The sequence below is a fragment of the Antrostomus carolinensis genome, unplaced genomic scaffold, assembly GCF_000700745.2.
Source record: "Antrostomus carolinensis isolate BGI_N321 unplaced genomic scaffold, ASM70074v2 scaffold27461, whole genome shotgun sequence".
Taxonomy (NCBI): domain Eukaryota; kingdom Metazoa; phylum Chordata; class Aves; order Caprimulgiformes; family Caprimulgidae; genus Antrostomus; species Antrostomus carolinensis.
In genome coordinates this window covers 1465-28141 of record NW_010293973.1, presented here as the reverse complement: position 1 = coordinate 28141, position 26677 = coordinate 1465, and the positions used below count along the sequence as shown (strand labels likewise).

The window sequence follows — 26677 nt, the reverse complement described above, 5'->3', positions numbered from 1 at the left end:
TTTTTTTTGCTTCTATGACTTTCATTGTACTGAAAATTAAGTTCCTACCTATCTTTGCCTTCCAGCATGCTGTCTTTTATTCCCTTAATGTCATGTTTTCACATATGGGAATAATGACACACAAAATTTTGGAACAGTATTTTTCTGGAAGATTCAGTATTGTGTTCTGCTTCTCATCTTTCTTTTTGTGGTATAATCTAAATTAGGGTAACATACATATCAAATTCCTGATGTTCTGTACTTCCCTTAGATGACAAGATATGAATAGATTTGGGGATTTTTTTTTTGCTGTCTTAGTTTATCTTTATTTCTGTTTTAATGCAGACTCAAGAATGAACAATCCGTCAGAAACCAGTAAACCGTCAATGGAGAGTGGAGATGGGAACACAGGTAAGAAATGATGAGTTGGTGCACAGCTATTTCCTGGTGGAATTGAGTGGATATTAAAAGCAAAATTTATTTACCAGTTTACAGGAATTAAAAAAACCCCAACAAACTAAAACAAAAACCCCCCACACCTACTGTTTTTAGAGACTTGGGAACACTTTTGTCTTGTCATTAACGCTGTTGTATGCAGGGCATCATCAACACCTACGGTATCAGAGCACTACTCACTCTTTGCAGATAAGATTCCCCTTCCCCATTTCCTCTACCTGTAATGTTTCTGATGTTACAGAAAGTCTAGTGGCACTAGCTCTCCATAAGTAGTCTCATTTTTTCCTGGCAGAACTTACCTTCAGGACCTCTAACTTTGTAATGTGTTTTTGGGTTGAAATTTTCCCTGGCAGACGTGGGCCACTGGCTGATCTTGTTTCCATTTTAGATTTTATTCAAGCTCTCACAGCAGTTCTCAAGAACAAAGCAAAGGGAGAAACATCATTTCTCAACATTAAAAAAACCCAAACAACCTACATTAGCCATCTTCTCTGTAATTTCTTCATGTGTTAGAACAGAACCTTGAAATTTGGCTGGGGAAAAATAGCCTTTGTGTCAAGGTCAACGTGCCTTTTGGCACACCCTTAAGATGTGGCCAAGTTCTAAGCCATTGGAAAAGCTTGTTAAACCACTAAAACTCATCATGCTATCTCATGCTTTAATTCCTTTCTGGAGGTAATTTACTGCTCGTTTTGGAAACAAGAGAAATGACAGTTCTGAATGGAAAGTAAATAGTTTCACCTAACTCAGAATCTTCTCTGAGCTTAGAATAGCATTTGGGAAAAGAAAATTTGAATGAGAAGGAACTTGTTCTTGTTGCTTTCAGAGAAGTCTAGTTACCTTGTATGAGGAAAATTATTTTTCCTCCTCTTGATTCAGTAATAAGAGTTTTATTTTAAACTCTGGAGTTGTGATGAAATTAACAATTTATTTTGTTTTTTGCTGCTGTCTCCTCATTTTTTGTGCAAAGCTTTAATACAGGTAAGAGTGACTGAATGTTCCTGATACTGATCCGAGAGGCTGGATGTTTTCTGCCAATGCTTGGGGTCAGTCAAAAGGAATTCTGCTCACTTATTAATATGTGTTTTGTTACTGGCATCTCAGTTTTTATAATTTCTGTTGTATTTGTGATAGGAGCGGTATGAATTCTTTTTATGTATAAAAATTATTTATTATGTTTTTAGTACTGCTTTAGGATAATATAAAACATTCTTTCAAAAAAACATAGGGGCTGTAAATATTTCCTAATCATAGACAGCATCAAAAGAATAATGGTTTTAAATATCCCTATAGAATCCTTGTAGTTGGAGGGTGAGTGTAAACTTCTGAGAAGATTCAGACTTGCTGCTCTGTATGACCACAGTTCTCTGTGTATGCTTTCTCCAAAGAGGGCATTCCTAGTGCACTTCCTTAAGTGCAGCTTTAACTATCAGTTTCACCTAAACTGAGTTGTTGAAGAGAAGGACTTGGTTTATTCAGAGGTCATCCATTATCACAGAAGTATCACATCTGCTTCAGCAAAACCCTGGGTCTGCTCTCCTGGGCTGATCCTCCATCAGTGTGAAAGTGGTGGTCATGGCATAAAGAAATTGATGAATTGTGAAGCTACATGTAAATGTTTTCATCACAAAAGGGGATACAACATCTGTTTTGTTGGGTTTTTTTTTTTAGTACTAAGTTTAGTTATTACAAAAGTTTGACTCTTACTGGTGTTTGGACCTTTTGCAGACATTGCTTCTATAATTTAAATGTTCCCAGTCATTCCTTTCAAATTTTTTTGAGGTCCCTTTGTTCTGCAGTCATTGTTTTGTTTTTAAGTGTAGTGTTCATAAACCACTGGAGGTAGTGATTAATGGCATTTGTGACATTCTTTGCAGGCTCAAGTTGCGTTAGTCAACCAGCAGATGTGAAACCCTGACAGGAATGCTCACGGAATGTAATTTCAGGCTTCTGATCAGGGTACTTAGATTATGGTTTTGGGCTCTGCCCATACTTAGTGGAAAGAAGTCAGCTTCCAGCTTGGATGCTAAGGAACTGGAAGTGCCATTGATTGTCTGGGGAGCGTAGACTCTGAATTAAAAATGCGTGAAGATGATTTTTATAAACACTCTGAGTTCTTATTTTTGTATCTTTCTGTAACTGTCTATTTTCTAGTGACATTTGTAAATCACCTGAGTCTGCTGTGGAAGCACTACTAGTCTACCTTGTGAACCTCTGTGGATGTTTTTTTGGGTCATTCCTGTTTTAAACTGTAGCAAGCTGATGCAACTTGAAAATTTTAAAGAGAAATTACTGTAGGGCATGGAATTTACATTTGGCAGCGCTGATGTTCTCAGAAACATTAGCTGGTAAAGATGACTTAACATCAGAAGTTCTCTGAGCTAACAGCTAAGTTTAATGGAAGTTAACAAATGAGGGCTTTGTATTTCTAACTCTTGAGTCTTTAGGGAACATAGTAACATTCCCTGAATACATTGGTCAGAATAAAATGCCTGAAACAGATTTTAACTTTAAAATTTTTGTGCTAGCTGGACTTCCCTTTTAAGCATCTGGAAAAGCATCCTGTATTTCAGACAAATCAAAAATGACAAGAAAAAAAATCTTTGAGTACAGGAGATGGTTGTTTTTGCAAGAACATGAATTAATCAGCTGGTCATTGGTATTGCAGAATTACACAAATCTTTTCCAACCTTCAGTTGTGGGTAGACAGTCTACTTAGTATCTACTGGAAAAAGAGAGGGAAGTAAGAAGAGTGCCTTACAGTAAACAGAGAGCCCTTTTGGTTTCCTTTTTATAGGTTGCAGCACAAAATTTTCCAAAAGAACTGAACCTTTTTTGTTTGTTTAATGCACATTTTAAAAGCAGTGTGAATGCAGTACTATGAAAACCAAGATTATAATGTCTATGGAATGGAAACTGTAGTATTATGACATGCATTGACAGAGAAGCAAAATAATAGTTTTTGTAAGTGTAGTTTTTGGAAAGGTTATAAGGATTCTTACTTGCATTACTTCATTTCTAGAGATTGATTTTTCCAGTTTCCATAAGAAGAAAGTCTATAGGAGAGTGGGAAAGGGACCTTGAAATATTGTTTAACTGCTAAAATTCTAGGCAAATATCAGTGCTAAAATTTTATTAGTAATGTGGGCAAGGAATCAACAATTTCTGAGTACTGGGGATACCTGTCTCTATCAATGCACGCAGAGAGAGAGAGAGATGGGGAAATGTAGTGCTGGTGCTGGGAGATGTCTGCCAGAGCACGGTGCAGATACCCACTCAAGTTAGTTTTGAGATCTTCCTTCTCCTTGTGTACCTTCCCTTCCTGAGTCCTTTCTTGCACCTTATTCCACATCTCACCAGACCTGTAGTTCATCACTCCTCTTCCTTTCTTAGGCAGTTTGGAAACTTAAGACTAAAGTCTTATGGTCTTGGATTTTGAGAGTATGATGTTCTCCTGACTGTGGGTGCAATGTTACCTTTTCTGTACCATTTTGTCATGCTTTTACCCTTGGAAGGTACAATTCCAAGACAGTATAAACTACTCCATGTTCAGGGTGTCCTGGTACTTGGTGTTCTGTTCCTTTCCCTGAAGTACCACGGAGTGAGATGATTCAAAGATTTGATTTGGCTGAAAATTAATTGCACTTAGTATTAGTCTTCATCCAAACCAACTCCACGGAGCAACTAACCGCGTGGCTGGATTTATGCCAGAATTTAAACGTGCTTAAGTTGCATTGAACTTGGGTTATAAGGGTGAAATTTCATCCTACAGCTTAGCAACATCTTAACAACTTGCTGGGAACATGGAAAGCTTATTTTCCCTACTACCATGTCTGTGACCTCCTCTGCTTTGCATTATCTGCAAAGGTCATCTCACATAACTGGCAGAAAACTTAACTTGGCCAAAAGAAAAAGGGAACAGTTCACACAAATGGTTTTGTACTGGGTTAGAAAGGTGAGTTAGCTTACTGCTAACTCTTACTGCTGTGTCCATGAACTACCAGAATGGGCAGGACAGGGACAGCGTAGTTGGAACCAAGGAGAAAGGGGAGATGGGAGATGGAGAGTTCCCACTGCTGGGTTTTTTTGGTGTTGGTGAGCTGTAGATCAGCTCTAGCAGTTATGGAAGTTTAGATGGAGGTGGGAAATTCATAAATACTTGGGGTTGTTAAAATCACAATTCTTGTTATTGCATCTGCCATGTCTATTAATCACCACGGGGTTTTGCTTTTAACTCTTATCATGAGCAGAAGTGGCATTCTGGTCCTTTCATGTACTCATAATTGTGCTTCTGACAGCTCCATTTTCTGGTCTCCTTATCAGATTTCTTGGATTCCACAGGACTGGTGTCACACCATTATGAGTACTTTAAGAGCAAGACCTCTCATATCCTGAACTTAAAGTTCATTTTCTCTGCTGTTCTTCAAAAGATGTAGGCAACCTGTGATAAACGCAAGCAAGCTGGGTAGCATTCCTTCCAAAACTCATCAGAAGGGGAAGGGACACTCTACTTCCACAGAAAGCTGAAGATGAAAGTATAACAGGTCCAGTTTGGGTTTTTTTGGTCCCAGTTTGATTTTTGGGAGGTGTGAGAAGAGGAAGCTGGGAGTCCTTCAAGGTTGAACTTGTTGTTTCCTCTCAGTGCCTATCTAAACTGGGTTTTGGGACCTATGGAGATTTTAAGTTCAGTCTTGGAACTTGCTTTGTTCAAAACAATCAACCCTAAGAGGTTCATTCCAAATTTCTGTATTAGGACTCAGCAGAAGCACTAACTGGAGCATTTTTTCTGCACACACGCACAGCAATGCTCTTTTCATACGGTATCGTGATTTGAGGCTCTTTTAGAAAGGTGGTTAACCAGAACAGCTTCACCTGTTTATTTAAGGTGAGGCTTCCAGCTAGTCCTCTCAGAAAGGGATAATTTTTTTGACCCCTGCCAGTTTCCAGCTGGAATGAGGAATATCTGCCTTACAGTAGTTTTTCTTATCTATTTTTTTTTTTTCCTAGTTAGAGGTCCTTGACCACAGGTTGAAAACTGATTCAAAGATCTGCTTAAATGAGGAGGTGTTAGATCGTTTCCTTTGAATTACAGTAGCTGTTTGTCAAGAATTGTCTTTATATATTTACCTCATCATCTTCCCACTCCCTTTGGCCTTCTGCATTGAGGGAATTCTGCAGTTTACTGGAAAGAATTAAAATATATGAGATGATTCTAGCTCTTTCAAGCAGACCTTCTTATCTACCTTTCTTTGGAGAAATGCAACCAAGTTACATTCATTCAGGATCAGTTCAGACCAGTGATAGTCCTTCCATTCACTTGGGTATGGAATTTTAGATTCATTAAGCAAAATAATTTTATGTAGTTTAAAATGTGAACGTTTTTAACATGTCTGTGGATTTTTGGCTGCACATATGTCTCTTTAAGACTGTAAACCCTGGCCCAAAGCCATAGAATTAAAAAACTTGAGAGTAGACCAACTCTTCCCCCACAGCACCTCCACCAAAGAGAAAACTTTATCTGTGTGAGCTGTTTGTAGGTCAAAACAGCAATGTAAAATATTGGATAGTGTATTTTATGAATCAGATTTTACACCTGCTTGCTTTTGCAGATGTTTCTAAGGAATAGGAAACCCCTGTTGTTGTTTGAACAACCCCTGTTGTTGTTTGAACAACTGTGACTCTCTTTTGCTTAGGAGATAACCTAGATTTTTATGGCAAAAAAATGTAGATGATGGAAGGAATTTTGAAGTAGGAGTTGGTTGAACACCTGTCCACAGGCACTGAACAAAATCTGATTTTCATGAAGAGTAAACATGCAAGTCTAAAGCTGGTTTTGCTTCATTTCAGTCACGCAGTTCTTAAGATTGCATCATCTGTTCTAGAAATTCCACGCAGCCTGACAGACTCAGAGTCTCCCTTCTTGTTGTTAGCCACTGTAGGTAGTAATACCGAACACACAGAACCAGTTGTTGATAATCCCTAATGTTGATTTTATCATCTGCCCACAGAATGATTCTTAAATGTCTGTAGTTATAGTTCCTCTTGGCAGAAGTGAATTCTGTGGTAGGTTTTTTTGTGGATTTTTTTTTTCCCCCTTCTCAAAACTGGATTATTTGGGGATAGCTTGTAGGTTTTCATGTCTTCTGTTCAGGAAGAAGAAAACAAAGTGTAGGAAAATAATCAGGTTTTAGTTATATGAAAGTGAGTGAGGACAAAAGCAAGCCCAGACAGTTATCTTATGTAATGAGAGCTCTGCACAAATATTCATGGGAATGTGGAGTTATCTTTTATCAGAACTGTGGCCCATAACTGCTGGGGATATGTGGCGCTTCTGTTTTTGTCAAGTATTATTTTACCTGTCTTTAATGAAAGATGACTTTGTCTGGACCTTGTTCTTGCCACTTTCTGAACCTGAAGATAATCTTCAGCTGCTGAATAGAGAGTGCATGGGGAATGGAAACAGAGTTTAACCTTAGCAACGCGCACTCGTTTGGCTCTCAAACCATGGGAGAGAATGATGGGGTAATAGCGTACGTAGAGTAGGTAAGATGATAGAAACTAAAGAAAATATGATGTTGATTTTGTTGAGCTGACAAATGCTGTATGACTGAATCTGGAAGTGACACTGCTTCCCTACTTCCTCCTTTCTGTAAAAAATTAAATTCTTGTTAGTCTCAGAGTATTTTGGTACTGCATAGTATTGAGAGAATAGCAGGAGACTTAGGAATATTAGTTCTTACTCCATTTAATAAAATTAATAACTAATAGTTCTTAATATCTCTTTCCCCAGGCACGCAAACAAATGGCCTGGACTTTCAAAAGCAGCCTGTGCCTGTCGGAGGAGCAATCTCTACAGCCCAGGCCCAGGCCTTCCTTGGGCACCTTCATCAGGTAAGAGAAGAGCCATTTCAGAGTAGGGGAGACTCGGGCAGGTACGAACGCAACTGCTCTTTTGTGTTCTGTGCTCTCTCTTTCTGTGAATGATGGGTAGTCACATAGGAACATATGAGTAGACCACATGCTTAAATAGCTTGGATGGGAAAAAGTACGTCAAGATAAGGTGGGACCTATTCAGGAGAACTCTAAAGCCCCTTTTTGGGGACTTGAGAATGCCTACAGTTGTTTTTGTTTTTGTTTTAAACCATAGTGGAGATACCAGATTGAAAGGCAAAGTAAAATTTAATCTACCAAGGTTCTGAAACTGTCACTACCTAGTTAAGAAACCAGAAGTGGTGTTGGATGGTGGTCAGCAATGTGCTTCAATCTTTCAAACTCTTACACATTAACTAGAAATATTAAGTGATCATATTTTCTAAGCATATCTGGTTTGTGAGGTTTTAATTATTTTATTTTTTTTAAAGTTATTTCAAGGACCTGTTTGTCAAATGATATTCAGGCTTCTACTGCTGTCCCTCTGTTCTGCTGCTGCTGTGTTTAGGGAATCAAAGCTGAACGTCAGATGTAGGCTGAAGCAAAATGGGGCATCCCTAGGTGAAGAGAAGTAGAAGGGGCATTTTTTGTAGTTTTTTTATCCCTTTGCACTTGATATATGAAAACAAATGTCCTAATTTCTTTCCCTTCCTCAGCACCAAGTTTAAACTTTAAAATACAGTACCTAATTGGCTGACCTTGAATGTTTGAGGTCTGAGGTTGCACAGTTATTGTGGTATAATTGATGTACTGAAGCTTTTGTGCCCTCTTTTAAGAGCTCTGAACTGCCATTTTATTGTATGGAACATTCCACACATCTTGTCACATAATTACAATTTTCCTAGTAGATTGAGTTATATAGGACCTAGGGAGTGCCAGTGTTTGAATTTGCTGAACCAATAGGCTGTTGTAGGCTGCCTTTATGTGGAGAGAAGCTGACGAGTTTTCATGGGCTGTCAGTGTGTGTTTAACATGGAGACAGATACAGCTGTTCTGCAGAATTTTGTGTGTTTGTTTTACTCTTTGTTTTGTTATATGGATTGATCCAGGACAGTAATTGTATTTAGCACAGTGCTTTATCTTGTTTTGGAAATGTATTTATTTAAACAGTTGTCAGGATCTTTATAACTTGGTGTTTGATAAAGTGTGATTCATTTCTTGAAACTCTAGTTCAAAGGAAAATCTCAGCTATTCTTTTATGCACCTGCAGGTGTGTGGGAATCTATTGTCAAACTGTCCTCTTCTAGCGTGGCTGCTGTTAGTGGGGTGTTATTCAGCCTTCACACACAGTGCTTTCCTCCAGACTCATACAAAATAGTAGGTTGGATGCAACATTCAGTTTAATTTCTAATTAGAAAATGTTTATTGTGTGGTAGAAGGGGCGTCCAAATTGCATTCAAAGAGATTTTCAGGAATACACTGGCTGTACCTGAGTGGATACATTTGTAGTCTTTTATGTAGGGTTTTTTTATTATTATGTAATTTTTAAAGTACTGGTTCTGAGTATATTTTTTGGATGTCAGGCTGTTATTGTTTAGAGTATTGTCTGCTGTTAATTCATGTTTAAAGCCCAGATTACATCAACTGTGTCAAACTATATTTGCTTCGTGATGAGGAGAAGCTTTTCTGGGAGTGTTTGCTTAGATGCAGAACATGTTTAGTAGGTCCACTACCTTAATCTAGAGCCGTAGGAAATATTTCCAGCATGATTCTTAAGGGTTGGCTCTTTGAATATTCAGTTATTAATTTCATGTATTGCAATTTAAATTAAAACTCTTTCCTGTGCTTGCAGATACGTGGCCTCTCTTTTGTTATGTATATGATGTGGGGATATATTTTTGTAGAAACAAGAGTGCTACATTTTGCTTTGCTTTATTATAACCTTACGTGTTGCCTGGTTTTCAAATGAGCAGCAGTTTTCAAACATGGCCAGAGATGGAATTCACTATACAGGCTGTAACTCTGACCTTTGAAAGTGTTGGTAATTAATTACATAGCATTCCTTCTTTATTGTAGGAGTGGTGGTTGAAACAAGGCAAGGCATTAAAACAATCTTCAGGAAATGAGAGTTTAGTGTTTTGTTGTACAGAGAAAATCCTTATTAAAGATAGAACAACACACTTAAAAAAAAAAAAATCTCACTTTCTGAAACATCAGTTTTTCTTCGCTGCTAACCCACGAGAACTTCTGTGGACCTGTTAATCACAAACATTGAATTCAAGTTTTGAGTATACCTGAATCAATACAGCCTTTGTAAAGTGCCTCCAGTCCTCTGGATTGAGATCTTCTTTTCAGTGGCTGAGGACTGCAAGTGCTTGAACGGGTTGATTTGAGGAAGAGGGTGTATGCTGTGGGTTCTGTGCTGTGCAGGTGATTGCTCCTCTGTCGTATAAGGAATCGGGTGAATGCAGCGTGTGTATTTGGGGTAAGATCCAGTCTGAAATATTAGAAGGATGATGATGAGTAGAGAGCTTAATACTGTCCCCTGAAGCCTGGATTTTTTTTTAACAGGAATAGGAAGTTAGCCTGTCCACCCCAAATGCTCTGTTTCAACTCAATTTCATGATAATATCTAGATCCCTAGGCAGGAATTCCTTCAGCAAGAGGCAGACAAATAACACTGTGCAAGATTCTTTCAGATTTTTTAGTATTTTTTTTTAACCTGGAGCACAGCCCCTGTTTCACTGATTCAAGTGTTAGAGGGGCATGCTTTGTTCTTAGAGGAGGTTGGTTTTTTTTTTGGGATGCAAATGGGGAGGTTGTTCTTTTTACATTATTTCATTTCCATTTTTGCACTGTGTTGTAGGTCCAGCTCGCTGGAACAAGTTTACAGGCTGCTGCTCAGTCCTTAAATGTACAGGTAAAGACAGTTTCCTTCTGCTGCTCGTCCTTCCCTCATTCCAAAGAGCATTCTGGTCCCGTTAGAGATCATTTTTAACCTATGATGTGTTCCTCTGTTTTTTCATTATGAACTGGTCTTGCAAGTGATAGGTGTGAAGGAATAATAGCTTTACAACTGTAAATCAGGTTCAGAAACTGGACTTGTTTAAAACATGCAGCGATCGTCATTTTATACTGAATTTCAGTCAGGTTGTTGTATCCTGAACACTATAAAACTCCAGGAGTATTTAATGTTCTTCCATTTATTCACTTATTTTAAACATAGCAAGTATTACTTTGCAATTTATCCTTCTGGTAGCTGAATATAGAGGTATAATGTAACATTAACTATGTAATGTGGCTGGTGCAGATTGCTTGTGTATATAACAAGCAGTGATTTCAAAATAAGTCAGAGTAATTGTTGCTTAATAATGTACGTGAGACAACAAAGCTTTCAAACTTTTTTTATGATGCTGAACACTTCAGTGTAGCAGTTAACGTGCTGCTTCCTCTCAGTACTATATTAAGGGGCAAGGGATGCAGTTTTATTGAAAACTGGTTTCGGTATTGCTTGTTATTAAAGAATGTAGGTAGTGCATTACATGAAATGCAATAGAATGTGGACCCACTTATACATAATAACAATTTGGAAAGAAGAGGAGGTATAGTGACCTTCGTTTCTAAGAGGAAGGAGGCAGAAAATTGCCTTGGTTGCCATGGTAAACTTCCATCCCTGAGAGAGATGTTGGCAAACAGGCTGTATCTCCAGTGCAGAATGTTTACAGTCCTGCGCTGTAATTATCGCTCAATGACTGGCAGAATTAATCAGAGCCTTTATGTTAATTAGCCTGCTCTGCAGTCCCCAAAACAGGTGGTGGAAAATATGCAAATCTATGCAGAATTTTAATGTTCTGCATAACCAGTTTTAATTATCATAAAACTCTCTCCCCCTCTTCATGCACTTGCATTTCCTCCCTCATGTCTTCACAATTTCTTCAGTTAAAAAAAAAAAAAAAACAAACAAAAAACAAAGCACCAAACAAAATGAAAACCACACACACACAAAAAGCCCCAAATATTTTAAAATAAAGCAGCTTTCAATTAAATAAATGCTAAACTTTGATTATTTAAAAGCACTATATATATTATATATTTGGTAGATAAACCTGTGAGGATTTCTCAAACCAGTTCCGTAAAAGACAACAATACGATGACTTAGAGGTGCAGGATGCAGATACAGAAAATGGAAACACAATCTCCTTTCCCTCCTTCCATTGTTCAGGATTTTAAGCAATGAATAATTTTAACAATCTCTTCTTTCTTTTTGGTGAAGGGTAGTGTCAGCTTCAGTTGCCTTGCGTAAAATGAAACGAGAGACCTGAAAATAATGTCAAAAGAGTTACAAAAGACCTGAGAGTCTTTTTCTTTTGTTTAAACTGCATTACCTCCAGACATGTTTGAGCAATCGTAGCTGAGATGGTGGTGGGCACATAGAGCCGTTGCTTAAACACAGTCTTAAAATAAACCCAAGGGCTTTTTGTATGCAGATGAAAGATTTTTATTGTGCAGTGTTGAGATAGCAGCGTTATACATTAACATCTGTTTTACACTATAAAGAGTTATATATATATTTTTATTATTTATTTATATTTTTTTTTTTTATATTTTTTTTTTTGACTAGTCTAAATCTAATGAAGAATCTGGGGACTCTCAGCAGCCAAGCCAGCCTTCCCAGCAGCCTTCAGTGCAGGCGGCCATACCCCAGACCCAGCTCATGCTGGCCGGAGGGGAGGACAGATCACTGGGGTAAGATTTACCCAAGTATACTGCAGGAAGCCTCCTGTCCGGCAAGTGACGGCAGTGTCCACGGCAGTCCCTGTAGAACTGTCAGTGAAGGTTATTGTCATTTCCTTTAATATAGGAAGAAACTTGAGTGAAAGAGGGGACAGAAAATATCTTCCTATGAAAAAAAAAAAAAAGCAGACTTTAGTCTTTGGTTTTTGTTGAAAAATATTTCCTTTTTTTTGGGGGGGTGGGGGGGCGGGGGAAGAAACTCTTTCTCTCTGCTCTCAGTATCCATCTTGACTCTGTAATGAAATTAAAACCCAGTGTGTGTACAAATAAGGAAGTCACTGATGTCATAAAGAGGAATTTTTATTTTTTGCAAAATTAAAATGAGGCCTGGGAGCATGAGACTACATCTTATCAGAAAGCTGGGTAAAGAACAAAAACGATGGGAACTGCTGACACTAAGTCTTCCTCTTCTCAAACACATTTCTTTTTAAGTAACTATATTAGTACTTGGTTTAAGCCTATTCGACCCTTCTGTTTTAATCTACCAATTCTGAGTTTTTTAATGGCAAGGCTTTGGGAGTAATTGTGGAGTAACTGTTGTTTTAGGATTACTGGTGGTTCCAAGTTGCTGTAAATACTTTCAGTCGTTTAAAAAAAGAGCAAGTTTTGTGAATGGGCTTGTTTGGTTAAAGAGTTTGTAATCAGCTTTGCAGTTTTAAGAGTTTGCATGTTAATAAGGAATTTAGGACAGTTGCTCCAACAATATATTTATGATTTGAAGTGTTAGGTTAGATCATCTCTACGCTTGAATGAAATGGTGTCTTAATTTCATGCTCAGTTGTTAAATCTTCTCGTACGCTAGTGTGTAAGCAAACATCCTATTTAGTTTTTTGTTAATTGCATTTGAAAGTTTTAAAAGTGAGACTGTTTTAATACATTATTAAACCCCAGTGTATTTTATTATTTTTCTCATTCTCAAGAAAAAAAAAAATGGTTTGTTTTAATTTATGATTGTCTGCAGTAGTGAAACATTCAAAATTCCAAGCCTATGCAGATATGGATTGTAGTAAATATGGGCATTGAGATTCATTTACATGTAAAGGAGAGACTGCTGCCACCTGTTTCACAGAGATAATGTGTGTTTGGGAAAGGGAAGGGATGTAAACTTGCCAACTCTATTCTATTTAAAAAAAAAAAAAAAAAAAAAAAAGCAGATGGGGAGACTTGGAGAGAAACAAATGGAGCTCATGTTCTTTACTTATATCTTAGGGCATAATGGAAATGATGGAATATGGCAGGGATTCATGCTAATGTGAAGCAGCTGGGGGGTTATCAGTTTGTTCAGTAGCCATAGTCCTGCTTCTCATTCATCTGGCTAATCACTCGCTGTTCTGCTGGGTGTAAATTTCCTTTCAAATCCTGGCAATACCCATTCTTTTCTCTTGCTTGCTACTTAATTACCTTTTTTCCTGACCCTCCTGGTAGAGTTGTGAAGAAAACTTAGGAGTAAAGTTAGGTTCAGTAGGTTCCAGGAAGCGCAAACGTTTGCGTTGGTGCGGTTTGGTTTACGTCAGGTGTGTGGTAGGTTGGTTCTTAGGCTGCTGCGTTGAGTAGCCAGCTGTCCTGAAACTCAAGGCCAGAGTCATTGGTTAGTTAATGGCTGAACTGGAGTAACAGTCCTAGGAATGTCTGGTTAATATAACTAGTGATGAGCTAGCTCTAATGACTTTGTAGCTGAAGTGGCTCTTTCCATTATTAATGGCTGTGTTTTCTAATTATTTATAGCTCACGTTGACGCCAGCCCAGCAACAGTTATTGCTACAACAGGCGCAGGCACAGTTGCTGGCGGCTGCAGTGCAGCATTCAGCCAGTCAGCAGCACAGCGCTGCTGGTGCCACCATCTCGGCCTCTGCTGCAACGCCGATGACGCAGATCCCTCTATCTCAGCCAATACAGATTGCACAGGTGAGCCTTGAGGCTTGAGAGGGTGGAAAATAAAAGAGGTTTCACTAATTGCATCGTTCAAATCATATTTTTGTTCCTTATTCAGTGAGTTTCTAGAGTCCTTGTAGTACTGGTAGTCTTTCCTCATGCATCCTTAGCTGAAGAGGTTGAAGTTGATAGTTTTGGCAAAGAATGTGAACCAGCAGCTCATCAGTTCCACTGAGCTTCTGAGTTTGTTCCAGGATCTGACCAGATGCTGTGTTTTCTGAATTTTCCTCCTTGTAGTTATCATAGAATCATAGAATGGTTTGGGTTGGAAGGGACCTTAAAGCTCATCTAGTTCCAACCCCCCTGCCATCAGCAGGGACACCTTCCACTAGACCAGGTTGCTCAAGTTAGCTTGAGAAAGGAGGAAAAGGGGGATATGCCTATAGAAATGACGCTTGTCGAGACCTGTACGGATGGGAAGGGATACCTGCGTATCACAAGGGATGCTTGTTAAATCCAAACAGCAAAATGATGGAGCTGAGGAAAGGCAGTTTGACTTGACACGTGTGTGTGCTGTTTTGGCGCGGTGCTCAGTGCTCAGAGCTCAGTGACAAGGAACGGGCACTCTTGTGTGTTTAGAGAAAAACTTTCCAGAATGAGCGAGTCTGCTGTCAGACTCTGTCCAGTCTTATGGTCTGCTGCTAAAGACCTGTTAATTCTGAAGAACTGCTTGTTAAGGGAGTTCTGCTTACTAGGAGCAGCAAAGATCCTCCTGGGTCTTCCAGGACTGGCTTAATTCAGTGTGGAGAATGCAGTGCCACTGACTTTATGCTTAGCATATATAGTGTGAAAACTCCTAAGACTTCTGGTCAAGGGTGACCGAATGTACAGCACAGGCATCTTTACTTCTAGTAGGTGATTGTGTTGCTGATGCTGAGGTCCATCTTTCCGTAGATAAAGCTTCTCGGTAATTGATATTTCTGTTTGATTAGTCTAGTTGTGCAAAGTGTGTTGGGCATGTAATCTCCAAAGTTACTGCTTCTTACAGCGAACAGTTTCTCTAGACTGATGCTTTCTATTCAGACTATTTGTGCTTGCATTCAGCTGGGATGGAGTTGTCTAAAAAGTGAAGATGAGGGCTGATTTAAAGTAAAAGAGTGGAAATGTTGCAGTTATCTGTGAAGACCATTGGTGAAATGTGCTATTCCTTTATTGTGCTAGTTCACTAGCTGAATAACAGCCTTGGTTGTCTTATCAGGGGTTTTTTTATTAGCTGAAGTGGCAAACTTCTGTGGTGTTAGTGTAAAAGTTCTGACCTCTCTGGACAGAGTGATGCCACCCCACATTTAAAAGGCCAGGACTGATGTTGCCTACAGACCCCCCCAACACACACACACAGCTTCTCTTGGTGCACTGTGATGAGTGAAGTGACCAGGTATTCATACTCCTTTTACCAAAGGATGCCACTTCACTGTCATGATCTGGAGATGACTCAAGGATGTAGCATTCAAGGAAGCTTGTAACTCCCAAGACTGTCTCTTAATTTTCTTAAATTTTTGTCTGTGGCCAATAATACAGACAGATTCCAAGAAAAGAATGGGACGTGTCCTTGTCAAGGAAGTTGATGGTTAGCTTCTGACATCTCCGTGCATCCGTCACAGAGTTGCCATTCGATATTATACAAGTCTTTTAACCTAGATGTAAGTGACCCACAGGCGTGTGCCTCTTGTCTTCCAGGTGTGCAGCTTAAGATAACAAGGTCTGTTTTACTGAAGTGTGGAGCATTAAAATATCATATTTATAAAATCTGTACCTTGAACTCTCTGGCTTTTACATTTATCAAATAAGCCACTAACTTAGTGGTTCCTTTTGAAGGCATTGTTGTGCATGTGTGAGATGTTGCTAATCCCGCTCTTTCACTTCAGCGGGAAGCATTTACAATTATTAATTTAGTGCTAGGTTTTCCTCCAGGTCTTAAAAAAAATTCTTCAGAGAAGTATTTGAGAAAAGGTGAAAAGATCAGGCGTGTGCCGTCAAATAGGAGCTTCTACAGTGACCATTGTTTTGTTTGTGCTCGTGAACGAGCTAAAGGCTCTATGAAAAACAGCGTGTGATCAGGTAGTTGCCACCATATAACGTGTATTTGCAGCACAAAGGGAACAAATTAAAGTTTCACTTGTTTTCTGGCATTCCTAATTACTTAAATATTTGACTTTACCATTAATTCATTTCAGGATAGGTTATTTTGATATATCAATGTCACTTGGTTGACTCTTGTTAGCTGCTTTTTATGATGAAAGTGAAGAGCATCGTTTGTGTAGGTGTTGGATATAATTTTGAGATAATTTATGGAAAACTTCTACTGTCTAGGGTTGTAGGTGGATAGCACCACGCTTTTTGATCCACCTTCACCACAATCTGTAAACAGCACTCAGCTTTGTTTGCATTGCTATTGTAAACACATAGCTGATTACCCACATAGCCGAATGTTTGTTTTAATTGATGATTTTTGAATAATTGATTAACTGGCAGGTCTCTGCAGCAGGGGGATTACCATATTTATTTTAATTAACTAATTGCACAAGCATGACTTCTTTAATGTGCACTGCAGTTAGTGCAAGGTATCTGCTGCAGCAGTCGGGTAAGATGTTAGTGCTGCTGCTGGGCTGATGCTAAATTGTCACTAAACAGTTGTACCAAGTTTTAGAGTTCTTTGTAAACCTTACTTGTTTTCAGGATCCATGATCAGTGTTTATATGCTGTAAACCTCAAAATGACAGAGGTGCCTAAGTTTGTACTGAAGTTCTAACTGGAGATAATGGCATTGAATTTAAAATGTCAGATTATTTTTTAGAAACAAATAAACAAAAAAACCCTCCTCCTCACATCAAGACGTAGCACTTGGCAGATTATTCTGCTGAGGGAGGAGTTGGATTGTTTTGATCTTTCTAAATTGTTAGGCAGCACCAGAAGACGTGTATTTCCCCAAAAGTCTTTCCATCTTTTTCTATGTGTTTGTGCTGGGATACAGATTTTACCATTGAGGGGAAAAAAAAAAAAGATCAGTATAGGAAAAGTGTCAGGGTTGTTCACATGGTTGCTATTGGGAGATTTATTGTAATGCTGCAATTAACTAAATAATAAAACTTTCCCAAGGTAGAAATAAAGTTGGTTTTCAAATGAATTTGAGGGGCTGGTAGGGCTATTTAAGAGTGATTAGCCTTTGAGGTATCATTTCCATTCTGCATTATGGAATTGTATTTCTGTATTTAAACAAGACTGAGCCAAGATACCATTTACCAAGACAGATGCACAGAATAAGATTGCTTATACCAGTTATCCCTGAGGCCTCAATTTAAAAACAGTTTTCTCATATTAAAGTGTAAGAGCCTGATGATAAGAGCTGTCATGTCTTAGCTGGGTACCCTACGTTATGAATACTATAGTCTTAAACAAAAAGCTCTCCTCCTTTGACCTTACAAATACACTGCTCCTGTTCCTTTGTGTTCTTTCTTGTATGTAACTCCATCTCCTGTGGTGCTTCTTCAAATCATATGAGATCTACTGGGTCATCTGGGGGTATTTAATTAGTTTGCTTTTGGTGGGGGAGGTCCTCAACCTGTCTGTTTTTCTGTCCGTGCTTTTTCCTTCAAAATTTTCTTCCCAACTTTTCCTTTTGTGTTCCAACTTTTTCCTCTTAGCCACCTCTATTTTCATCCTTCAGCCTCTCTTCATGTGTTTTTCTTCCACCCAGCGTTCACAGCCTTAGTCAGCTTGCTCTCCTCTTTCCATTTCTGTTTCTTCCTCTGCATCTACTTCTTGCATCCAATTCATTACGAGCCCTCTGTGCTGGAGTGTCTGCTCAATCTGCAAAGGTTATCAGTAGAGCATTGAAAAATTAATGAATAAATGAGTGGAGGTCCATGTCGCGTTGGGCTCCAGAAGTGGGAGTTTTTAGTTGCAGGTCTGACCAATGTAGCTTCATGATAGAAGTCAGAAGAAACATGGAATTCCTGGGTAAAACTGGAGCAGGTTTAGCTCTCTTTAGGAAGGAAATTGTCCTTGATTTCATAGGAATGGTTGCAGTACTTCTCCAATTTTCTGAAAGCAAACAATACTATCAGCTTGAGAAACACTGTATATTGTGCTGGGGAGTGCTTTTTAAAATTTTAATGTTCTCTTATAAAATGGAAGTTTCCATTTCTTACAGAGCATGGCTTGGTCAATGCATCTGGTGTCTGTCTCCCATATTATTACACTGCATGCTTTTGACTTAACATTACCAAGTTGCCTAAGTGATTGATGGCCAGTGTCTTTGTAATGCAGGTTAAGTAGTTGTTTTCTTATAATGCATGTCTTTGGTCTCATAAATCAATGGACTCTTTACTATTTTTTTCCTCCCTAGTCTTTCTTTCCACCCACTGACTCTCCTCAACCCTCTTCCCCAGAAGGAGATTGTTCCAACTTTTAGTATAATAGTTTTAAAATCATGTAAGGTCATAGACTGAAAACTGTATTCTGCTAATAGTTGTATTGTGTAAATAAACAGTTATCCTTGTCAGTCTGGCTTGACTTTCCCTCATCATCTCCATTGCTGGCAGTTAATGACCTTTCACATCTGCTGGCTGAGCAGCTTGTGTGAGTGCTCAGGAACCTGCATCAGTCAAAAACTGGCCTTAAGAAGCAGGTCTTTGTTAGCCTGGTTCACTTTACCTCAAGTACGTTAGGAAGTGTGTTAAAACGAGCAGCTCCATTCAAGCAGCCAGGTTGAGCACTGTTTAGGAGTGAACTGGCATTGTTAACATCTTCTGAGACAGCTGGGCACAGAGGGTATCTGTCTGCAAACAGGTACCCTGGTATCTGGGTAACTTACCTGAAATAGAGCTTTGGGAGGGGTTTTTTTGTTGGGTTAGTTTGTGGGTTTGTTTAAGGGGAGGTTGGAAGTGTGGGAAATATTTCAGATTTATCCACCTGCTTGGTGAGTATTTTGAAACAGCTTTGCAGAAAGATGTAAAGATTCTACAGATATGTATAGATAATTTTCATAGATCACCTCTGTTATGTTGGTTGGCTTGATATCATGCTTCATATTTTCACATTTCAGTTACTTTTGTTATTGTCCTGTTTGGAGAGGATGAAAATTAAAGGGCTAGTTTGGGTGAAGTATTTTTAAGCAGTTCGCTGTGTTTTCATTCTCCAGCTAAACAGCAAGTTGAAGCATTTTTCTTAATGATTCAGTTTCTCAGAGATTAACGTTTACATTGAGACTAGTCATTTAATTATAGAAAATTAATAGTTCTGAATGGTTTGAATACATAGAATTAGGGTTCTACAGTAGTGCAGTGGTTTGGGTTATTCCCTTTAACCTTAACTATAGCCATGTCTATTAAGCTTATTGTTATTTGTTTCTGAACTAATCAAATATATTTATTTACTATTTGAGTTAGCTACTTCCTGAAATTTGACCTAAACAACCAGAGTGCAAATTAGGAATCTATAATTTTTTTTCTTTCCTGTTGCTGATTAGAATGGTAATTGCAGATTGTTGCTGTTAAAAATAGCTCCCACCTAATATGCTTAAATTGTCAACAATGAATTTTGTATCAAGAGTTGCACCCTCAAAATATAAATCTGAGAAATTTGGGTGCTGATAAGTCTTAAGTGTTTGAAAACTTCTGCATTTAGAGGAGAGGGAGATTTAAGGGACAGAGAAATTCAAATTGCCAGCCTAAAGGATATTCAGTAGCACAGCTGCCGTGTTTGACATCCACTTTTATCTCTAAATGTTAGAATTTAACTGGTTGATAGGAAATCTAGTTACACTGAGATTCATGGCTGACTTAAATGTCTAACACATAGCTCTTTCTTTTTCTTTTCTCCTCCCCCCCCATTTTTGTCTTTTTGTCTTTTTTTTTGTTTTTTCCCCTTCCCCTGTTTCCTTAAGGATTTGCAGCACTTGCAGCAGCTTCAGCAGCAGAATCTCAACCTGCAACAGTTTGTGTTGGTGCATCCAACAACCAACTTGCAGCCAGCACAGTTCATCATCTCACAAACACCGCAGGGGCAGCAGGGTAAGTGCTCTTTGCCAGAAATAAAATCATACTTAGCTTTTTAGAGGAGAAGGTGGTACTGAGGTGGTTCATACACCTTCATTAACTGTTGATACTCCCTAGGAGAAATAACAGCATTGCAATTAGGAGACAGGTTGTCCCTTCCTGAGTGTCAGCCTTGCCAAAGTTTGAGGATCAATCCAGAGATCATGTCATAGGAACATTTGTTAACAGCAAAGACCCTTGGGATATCCTGCAGCATCTGAATTTCTGGGTCAGGCTCTCAAGAAGGAAGCCTACTGGGAAGCAAATGTGGAGAAGACAACTCTCCAGAACTCAAAGGCAGAATCCTAGGAGGTGGAGACCTGGAGAGTGTGTGGGCTGTCTGGATTAAGTCAATGCTAAAAAGGCTACAAAATTCTAAGGCTGGAAAAAGATTACAGAATCAAGAGTCCTTGTGTGAGACTAGAAAAGTCCTTAAGCCTAAAGAGGGTACAGTGAATTTTGCCATAAACTGAAATAATAATTACACCTTGGGAAAAGAGCTGGAATGCTTGATTTTGTATAACAACTCTTGGAAATAATACTTTGGTGATACACTGAGTATGGCTCACATGCTAAAGGCAAACCAAGGCGGTGGTAGGTGGTAGCATGCCAGACCAGTTAAGATGATCTACAGGAACTTTGCTCTAAGAACTAATGTGTTCAAGTTGCAATACATGGCGGTACTGATTGCACCCCATTTGTTGATGCCCACAGAAAACTGCGTTTAGCTGTGGCCTCTGATGCTGATATACTCCAATGGGCTTTTTCCCCCCTTTCTCTTCTACATGAACTCTACTCAGTTGTTCAGGTCTGGTAATCCAGATTCTTGCTCAGAAGGCAAATCCTGTTATGCTTGAAGCGTCCTCCAGAGCCTGGCTGTCCTATAAAGCAGCTCTTTGCACCTTATTTTTTTCTTTTCCTTTCAATTTTTTCATGCATCATTCCTTCTTATATACTATGACTTGGATAGAACTGGTTTTCCATTATGCTGAAGCTCTCTTGCTGTCTGAATGCTCTCACATTTGAATAAAGGGTTAGTCAAAGTTATCTTTCTTTTAATAGGACTTGGTTTAGGAGAGCTTTTATATGAGCACTTCTAGAAAATGGCTAGAAGACTTCATGGAGACGTTTAGTGATGTACTAGTTTCTTAAAATGAAGCAGAACTTAAAAGCTAAACATATCCTTCTAGAAGAAATCAAACTTCACCAAAATTTAGTTCAAAGATTCTTTAAAATATGCTTTTTTAAAAAAAACCATAATTTTTAAAGGAAAAGGCAAGAACAAAAGCATTGTTTTGAAAAACTCACTGGTATTAATGTCTGCCTACATTTTTCAGATAACTTCTGCTACTTTTCTAAGATATCTCTGCAGATGCTTCACAAAAAGGAAACTAACAGAAGCGAATTATATTCATCTCTCAAAATTAATTGTCTGCATTATAGAAAGGAAGGAAGTCTTTTTGTTTGTTTGTTTAAATTCTTTTGAAGTAGAAGAACTACCAGAAGAGGTTTTCCATAGTACCCTTTCCAGGGGCCATATCTGAAAATTATTTCTTCTCTGCAATTTAAGACCTGCATATTGCTGTCAACAGTGACGCGGTGTGTGTAGAAACACCATGTTTTACTGGTAATGTGCAGCCTGAACAACTGAATAGCTCAAAAATGTAGGAAGATTTATATTCTGTATTCTGACCATAGGCCATTAGTGTGTGACAACCTTCCAAACTGAAATGCTTGAATGGATCTAATTTTCTTCATGAGCACTCAATGATAAAGCAACATGTATGTCATAATACCCCTTATCTCACTTTTTGGTATGGCTTTTTGCAGTATTTCATGGTTATTGTTAGAAGATCTCAAACAGTATGTTATTATTTATGAGAAAGATTGAGCAAGTGTGTGTTTTTATTTTGTTATTTGCTGTTGTAGCTGACTTTTCCATGTTGTTCTTGTCCTATTGCTCCATTAGTCAACTTCATAAAATAATAAATATTCTGAAGAAAGTAGCATAGAGCTTTCTTTAAAACCAACAGTGCTCAGATTTTTTTGAATACCTTATTGGTACTGCATGCAGCTTTATATATATATTTGTACACATTCAATAACAAATGAGAATTGAAACTTATTTGTAGATTATCTGTTCTGGAAGAAATCTGTTGCTTTACAGTCTATACTACATATTTTGTACATAGTCTTGCAAGTGAGAAACGTTGTTTTTAATACAAGAGAATAGTTTTGAGGGAAATAAGAGAAGAATAGTATCTCTAAGCAAGATTGTAGAAGGTCTAAACATTTGGTAAAGGAGAGCTTCTTTTACTTGAAGAGGTGATGTGGTGCAGAGTAATGCAATCATCAGCAATCATATTCAGATTCTTGGAAAGGGTTGAACGTCATGGCTTAGATCCAACTTCTGAAAAATTTTAGAAAATTCAATACCTAAAATATTAATCAATAATCAGGATGTTATTCTGCTTTCTTTCTTCAACACACGTTATAGATCACAGCAGCAGATGTGAAGTTCTTCCCATAAATCCACTGCCGTATGTCTAATGTAGTCATCTTCCTTTTCCACATGATTTCTGGTTGTTCAGTGGTTTACATGAAACAAATTGTAAAGTTCTTGATTTCCATGGCTTGTAATAGGTAACTTCATAACTGAAGGAATTGTTTCAAGCCTCAGCAGATATGCAGAAGATTGAATGCAAATAGAAATTTGGAACAATTTCTTTTTCAGAGCAATTATTGTCCCCATATTATTTTTAAAGTCACAGGCAGGAATGTAGCACCTTGTACAGTCTTTATACCTCTTGTATCTGCTCTTGTATCTAATAGATCTGTCTCTAGAATAATCAATTCAACATCCTTTACTGCAATTATAGCTGCTGCTTAAAAATATTACCCTCATCAGATGACCGTTTGCCTTTGTACTCAGAAGATATTGCCAATAAAAATCGTATCAGTAAAAATCTGAATGGAGAGGGGAAATGGTGCTGCATTTAATTTATATTAATCTTGCTAATAGAAGTTGTTAAGATCTGAGAAAAGACTGCATCATTGTCAAGGAGAGAGAACTGGTATAGAAACAGTACTTATAAAGAAAGTATCCTGAAAGTCAAGTGTGGAAAACATGCTACTAATTAGAATCATAGAATCACAGAATGGTTTGGGTTGGAAGGGACCTTAAAGCTCATCCAGTTCCAATCCCCCTGCCATCAGCAGGGACACCTTCCACTAGACCAGGTTGCTCAAAGCCTCATCCAGCCTGGCCTTAAACACTTCCAGGGAGGGGGCATCCACAATGTTAGTTTTAAACATTGAAACTGGGCCTACCTAGTCTCAAATTATTGTTGTTTATTATTAAAGACCTTGCTTATGATTTCATCTTTTTAATCGTAAAAATACTAGGGATGGTGATAGCAGGCCAAATCCAGTCCTCTTCTTTCCTTGTGTACTTGTCATACAGACTTTGAGACTTCACTTGTATCATTAAAAATAAAAATAAATAAATTTAAAAACCCCAACCAAACAAAAAAACTCCATGGAAGAAAAAGAAAAAACAACAAAACCTCACACCAGAAAACCCCCCACAAAAAACATGAAACGTTGGCACCTACCTTGGTGGTCTCTGGTACCATCAATCAGAGTGTAGTTCCCTCACCAAGTGTAAGGATGCAGTTACCTGTGTTTCTTCTCAAATAGATCAAATTTGTAGTGGGCAAGTGTTCATCTCATCTGAGATTGTGAACCTTGCAGGATTCCTCCTCATTTTGTTAATAATATGCTATGTGAACCAGGTGAAAGTGCTTTGGTCTCCTCACTAGGCAGATGAGGAGACTGAGCTCTTCATTATCAAGAGACTCTTAATGACAGCATATTTGCTGACACAGCAGTTGAATAACATGTAGCTGATTCAAACTCATTCCCCAAATAAGGGGAGAGCTTGAAGTAGGATGAGGAAGAGCTTGGAAGAAATTATTTAGTGACTTTTTTCCCTGTGCTGCAAATACCCGTTACCAAGAAATGAATTAAATGCTTAATATTACTCTTTGAAATCAAGCCTTTACTTCTAACCATCTGAACAGCATCAGTGGGTAAAAATGTTGGCTTTCATTGAAGTAGTGTGGCAGCACCTTTGCATGGATCACAGAACTCTTCAAAACTGCAGTTCAAAACTTCAGCAAAATTTGCATCATGTTCTTGAACTGGACACTGTAAAAGCTGCAGCAGCTTATTAACATCTGAGTGGAACAGATTTGTAGGAATGCAGAAGTTAGTATTTTCTCTCCTGTATTGGATCTCAATGTAATTTCAACTCCGAGTCCCCATTTTAGAAGATCTGGATTTGATAAAACGAGGTACATCAAAGTGCCCACAGGTTTCTTTGCATCAACAGTGATCAAAAAAGTTGATCAAATGGCACTGTATGTATTAGGTGGTATGACACCCTTCCTTCTTCCCTTTCAGTTATTTCCAGTTAATCAGATTATGACACTGTAATGGCTTTGTCTTGCAAGCTAACTTCCAGGATACGTCTGTGAGAGATGAACTGCTTTGGCAGAGAAAAAACAGTCAAATTCTTCTTACAGGAAAAAAAAACCAAACACTTTTTTGGGAGATCATTTGGGGATTAATTTTGTATTATGCTTCTGGGCCAACTTCTTAGAAATTTTGCTGAAAAAAATCTGTTCTTGAATGTTTGTTTTATCTTTTGTTTCATTTTAGATAGTAACAACTGCACCCCAGATCAATCCTTGGGGACTGGTGGCTGGCAGGAAGACTTTTTTGTCTTGGGCCATTATTCACACTATTTATAGACATTACAGGAAAAGTCATGGGTGATGGTAGATGCTATTAACTATTTAACTATTAAAAAGATTAAATACCTCTAAAGCACCATACTTTTGCATAAATCCGTATCTACCTCCATGCAGTCATTCTTTTGGAGCTTCACATACGTGATTTATATGCCATATTTACTGCAATAATACCACTGGGCTCTTAGAACACAAAGCAGAAGGTTAGAAGTACTACCTCTGTAAAGTTCAGTATAAAAGTACAATATTAGTTTTTATAGATTCAAAAAATCCTGTAGATTGGAAGGGACCTCTAGAGGTCACGTAGTATTGCTCAAAGCAGGTCAAATTACAGCAGGGTGCTCAGCACCTTGGTCAGTTGAGTCTTCAACATCTTCAAGAATGGAAATTCTGCAACCTCTTCAAGCACCTGCCCCAAGAGTTGACCACTCTCATGCTAATAAATAAATAAATAAATAAATGTTTCTTTATATCAAGTTGGAGTTTTCCATGTTCCAACTTCTGTCAGTTGCTTCTCATGACTGTGCACCCTCAAGAAGAGTCCCATTTCTGTCTTTGAAGACAGCAATAGAATCTCATCTTAGTCTTCTCATAAGGCTGAACAAACCAGCTCTCTTACCCATTCCTTGTATGGGTGTTCCAGGCTGTTATCCGCTCGAGTGGGCCTTGAAGGTACAAAATCTAAGATGTCATTGTGTCTTGTGCTGGTAACCCCAAAGCTGGACACAGTACTCCAGGTGTGGTCTCAGAAATGCCAAATGGAGGGGAAGAATCACAACTCTTGCGAATACAGCCCAGGATGTGGTTGGCTGTCTCTGTTGTAAAGGCACACTGCTGGCTCATATTCAACTTACTGTTCTCCATGAGCCCCAGGTTGTTCTTTTCCCTGTGAAACCACTTTCTAGCCAGCCAGTGTCCACCCTGTATGGTTACAGAGGGTTATTCCAGCCCCCATGCAGGACATTGCATCTTCCTACACTGATCTTCATGAGGTTCCATTTGTCCAGCCTGTCTAGACCCTGCCTTCTGGTCTGTTCACCACTCTCCCCGTATTTGGCATTGTCCACAAACTTGCTGAGTATGTATTTTGTCCCATCATCCTTATTGCTAATAAAGGCATTAAAGAGTATGGATGCCAGTGTGAGTCCTTGAGGAAAGAGCACAATTTGAAACACCAATATCTCAGCAGTTGCCTAAAAGGTGCAGTTTTGGACTTAGGCTGCATTTAAAAGGCTGTGCCCGGGAAATTAAGCCACTGAAGTTAACTGGGATCAAAGTGGGGACCAGTCATTCATTCTCAGGAAAAAAATCCTAAGGTGAAGCTTAGACTAGTACAAGTCATGTCTGAAAAGAGCAGAATTGCAGCTGCCCACCCAAGGAAGCCAACAAGAGTCCAAAGTGTGTGTGCAGCAAGTGTCTGAGAAGACTGAGTCAGTGGGAGAGATCCAGACTTTGCCAAAACAGTTCAGCTGCTTTCCCCATCCCCTGATCATTACTTCACTCAGCTGCAGGTTGAACTAACTTGTTCTTTCTCCAGATTTGGCCTGAGACACCTTGTATCAGTATTTCTGATAAAATGATGTAAAAACTGAGTAAATGAAACACGTTCAGAATATTTTATTCTGTCCTTCAGTGATAATTACTTCAGAACATACGAGTGAGAATAAAATGAGGAAGAGTGTAGTCATCTTGTGCTCTTCAGCAAAAAGTGTTCTTGCCAGAAAAACATCCTCTGGGATTTCTTTGAGGACAAAACATTACAAAAGGACAGTCCTAATTACTCTGATGACAGTTGTA

General features: G+C 38.5%; 1 protein-coding gene across 1 annotated transcript; it reads left to right on the top strand.

Moving 5' to 3' along the window:
- Positions 1-326: 326 nt before the first annotated feature.
- LOC104532317 (POU domain, class 2, transcription factor 1-like) lies at positions 327-20044 on the top strand. Its single transcript, XM_029087345.1, has 6 exons — positions 327-390; positions 7226-7326; positions 10172-10225; positions 11927-12051; positions 13825-14004; positions 19916-20044. The coding sequence occupies exons 1-5, from the start codon at positions 333-335 to the stop codon at positions 13832-13834; spliced, it is 348 nt and encodes a 115-aa protein (XP_028943178.1). The 5' UTR covers positions 327-332; the 3' UTR covers positions 13835-14004; positions 19916-20044.
- Positions 20045-26677: the final 6633 nt, after the last annotated feature.

What these genes read in the sequence shown, in the direction of transcription:
- LOC104532317 (XM_029087345.1), top strand. Translation starts at nt 333, where the DNA reads ATGAACAATCCGTCAGAAACCAGTAAACCGTCAATGGAGAGTGGAGAT. An exon ending in GAGTGGAGATGGGAACACAG is followed by an intron (nt 391 to 7,225) that starts GTAAGAAATGAT and finishes CTCTTTCCCCAG; the next exon opens with GCACGCAAACAAATGGCCTG. An exon ending in CTCAGTCCTTAAATGTACAG is followed by an intron (nt 10,226 to 11,926) that starts GTAAAGACAGTT and finishes TTTTTTGACTAG; the next exon opens with TCTAAATCTAATGAAGAATC.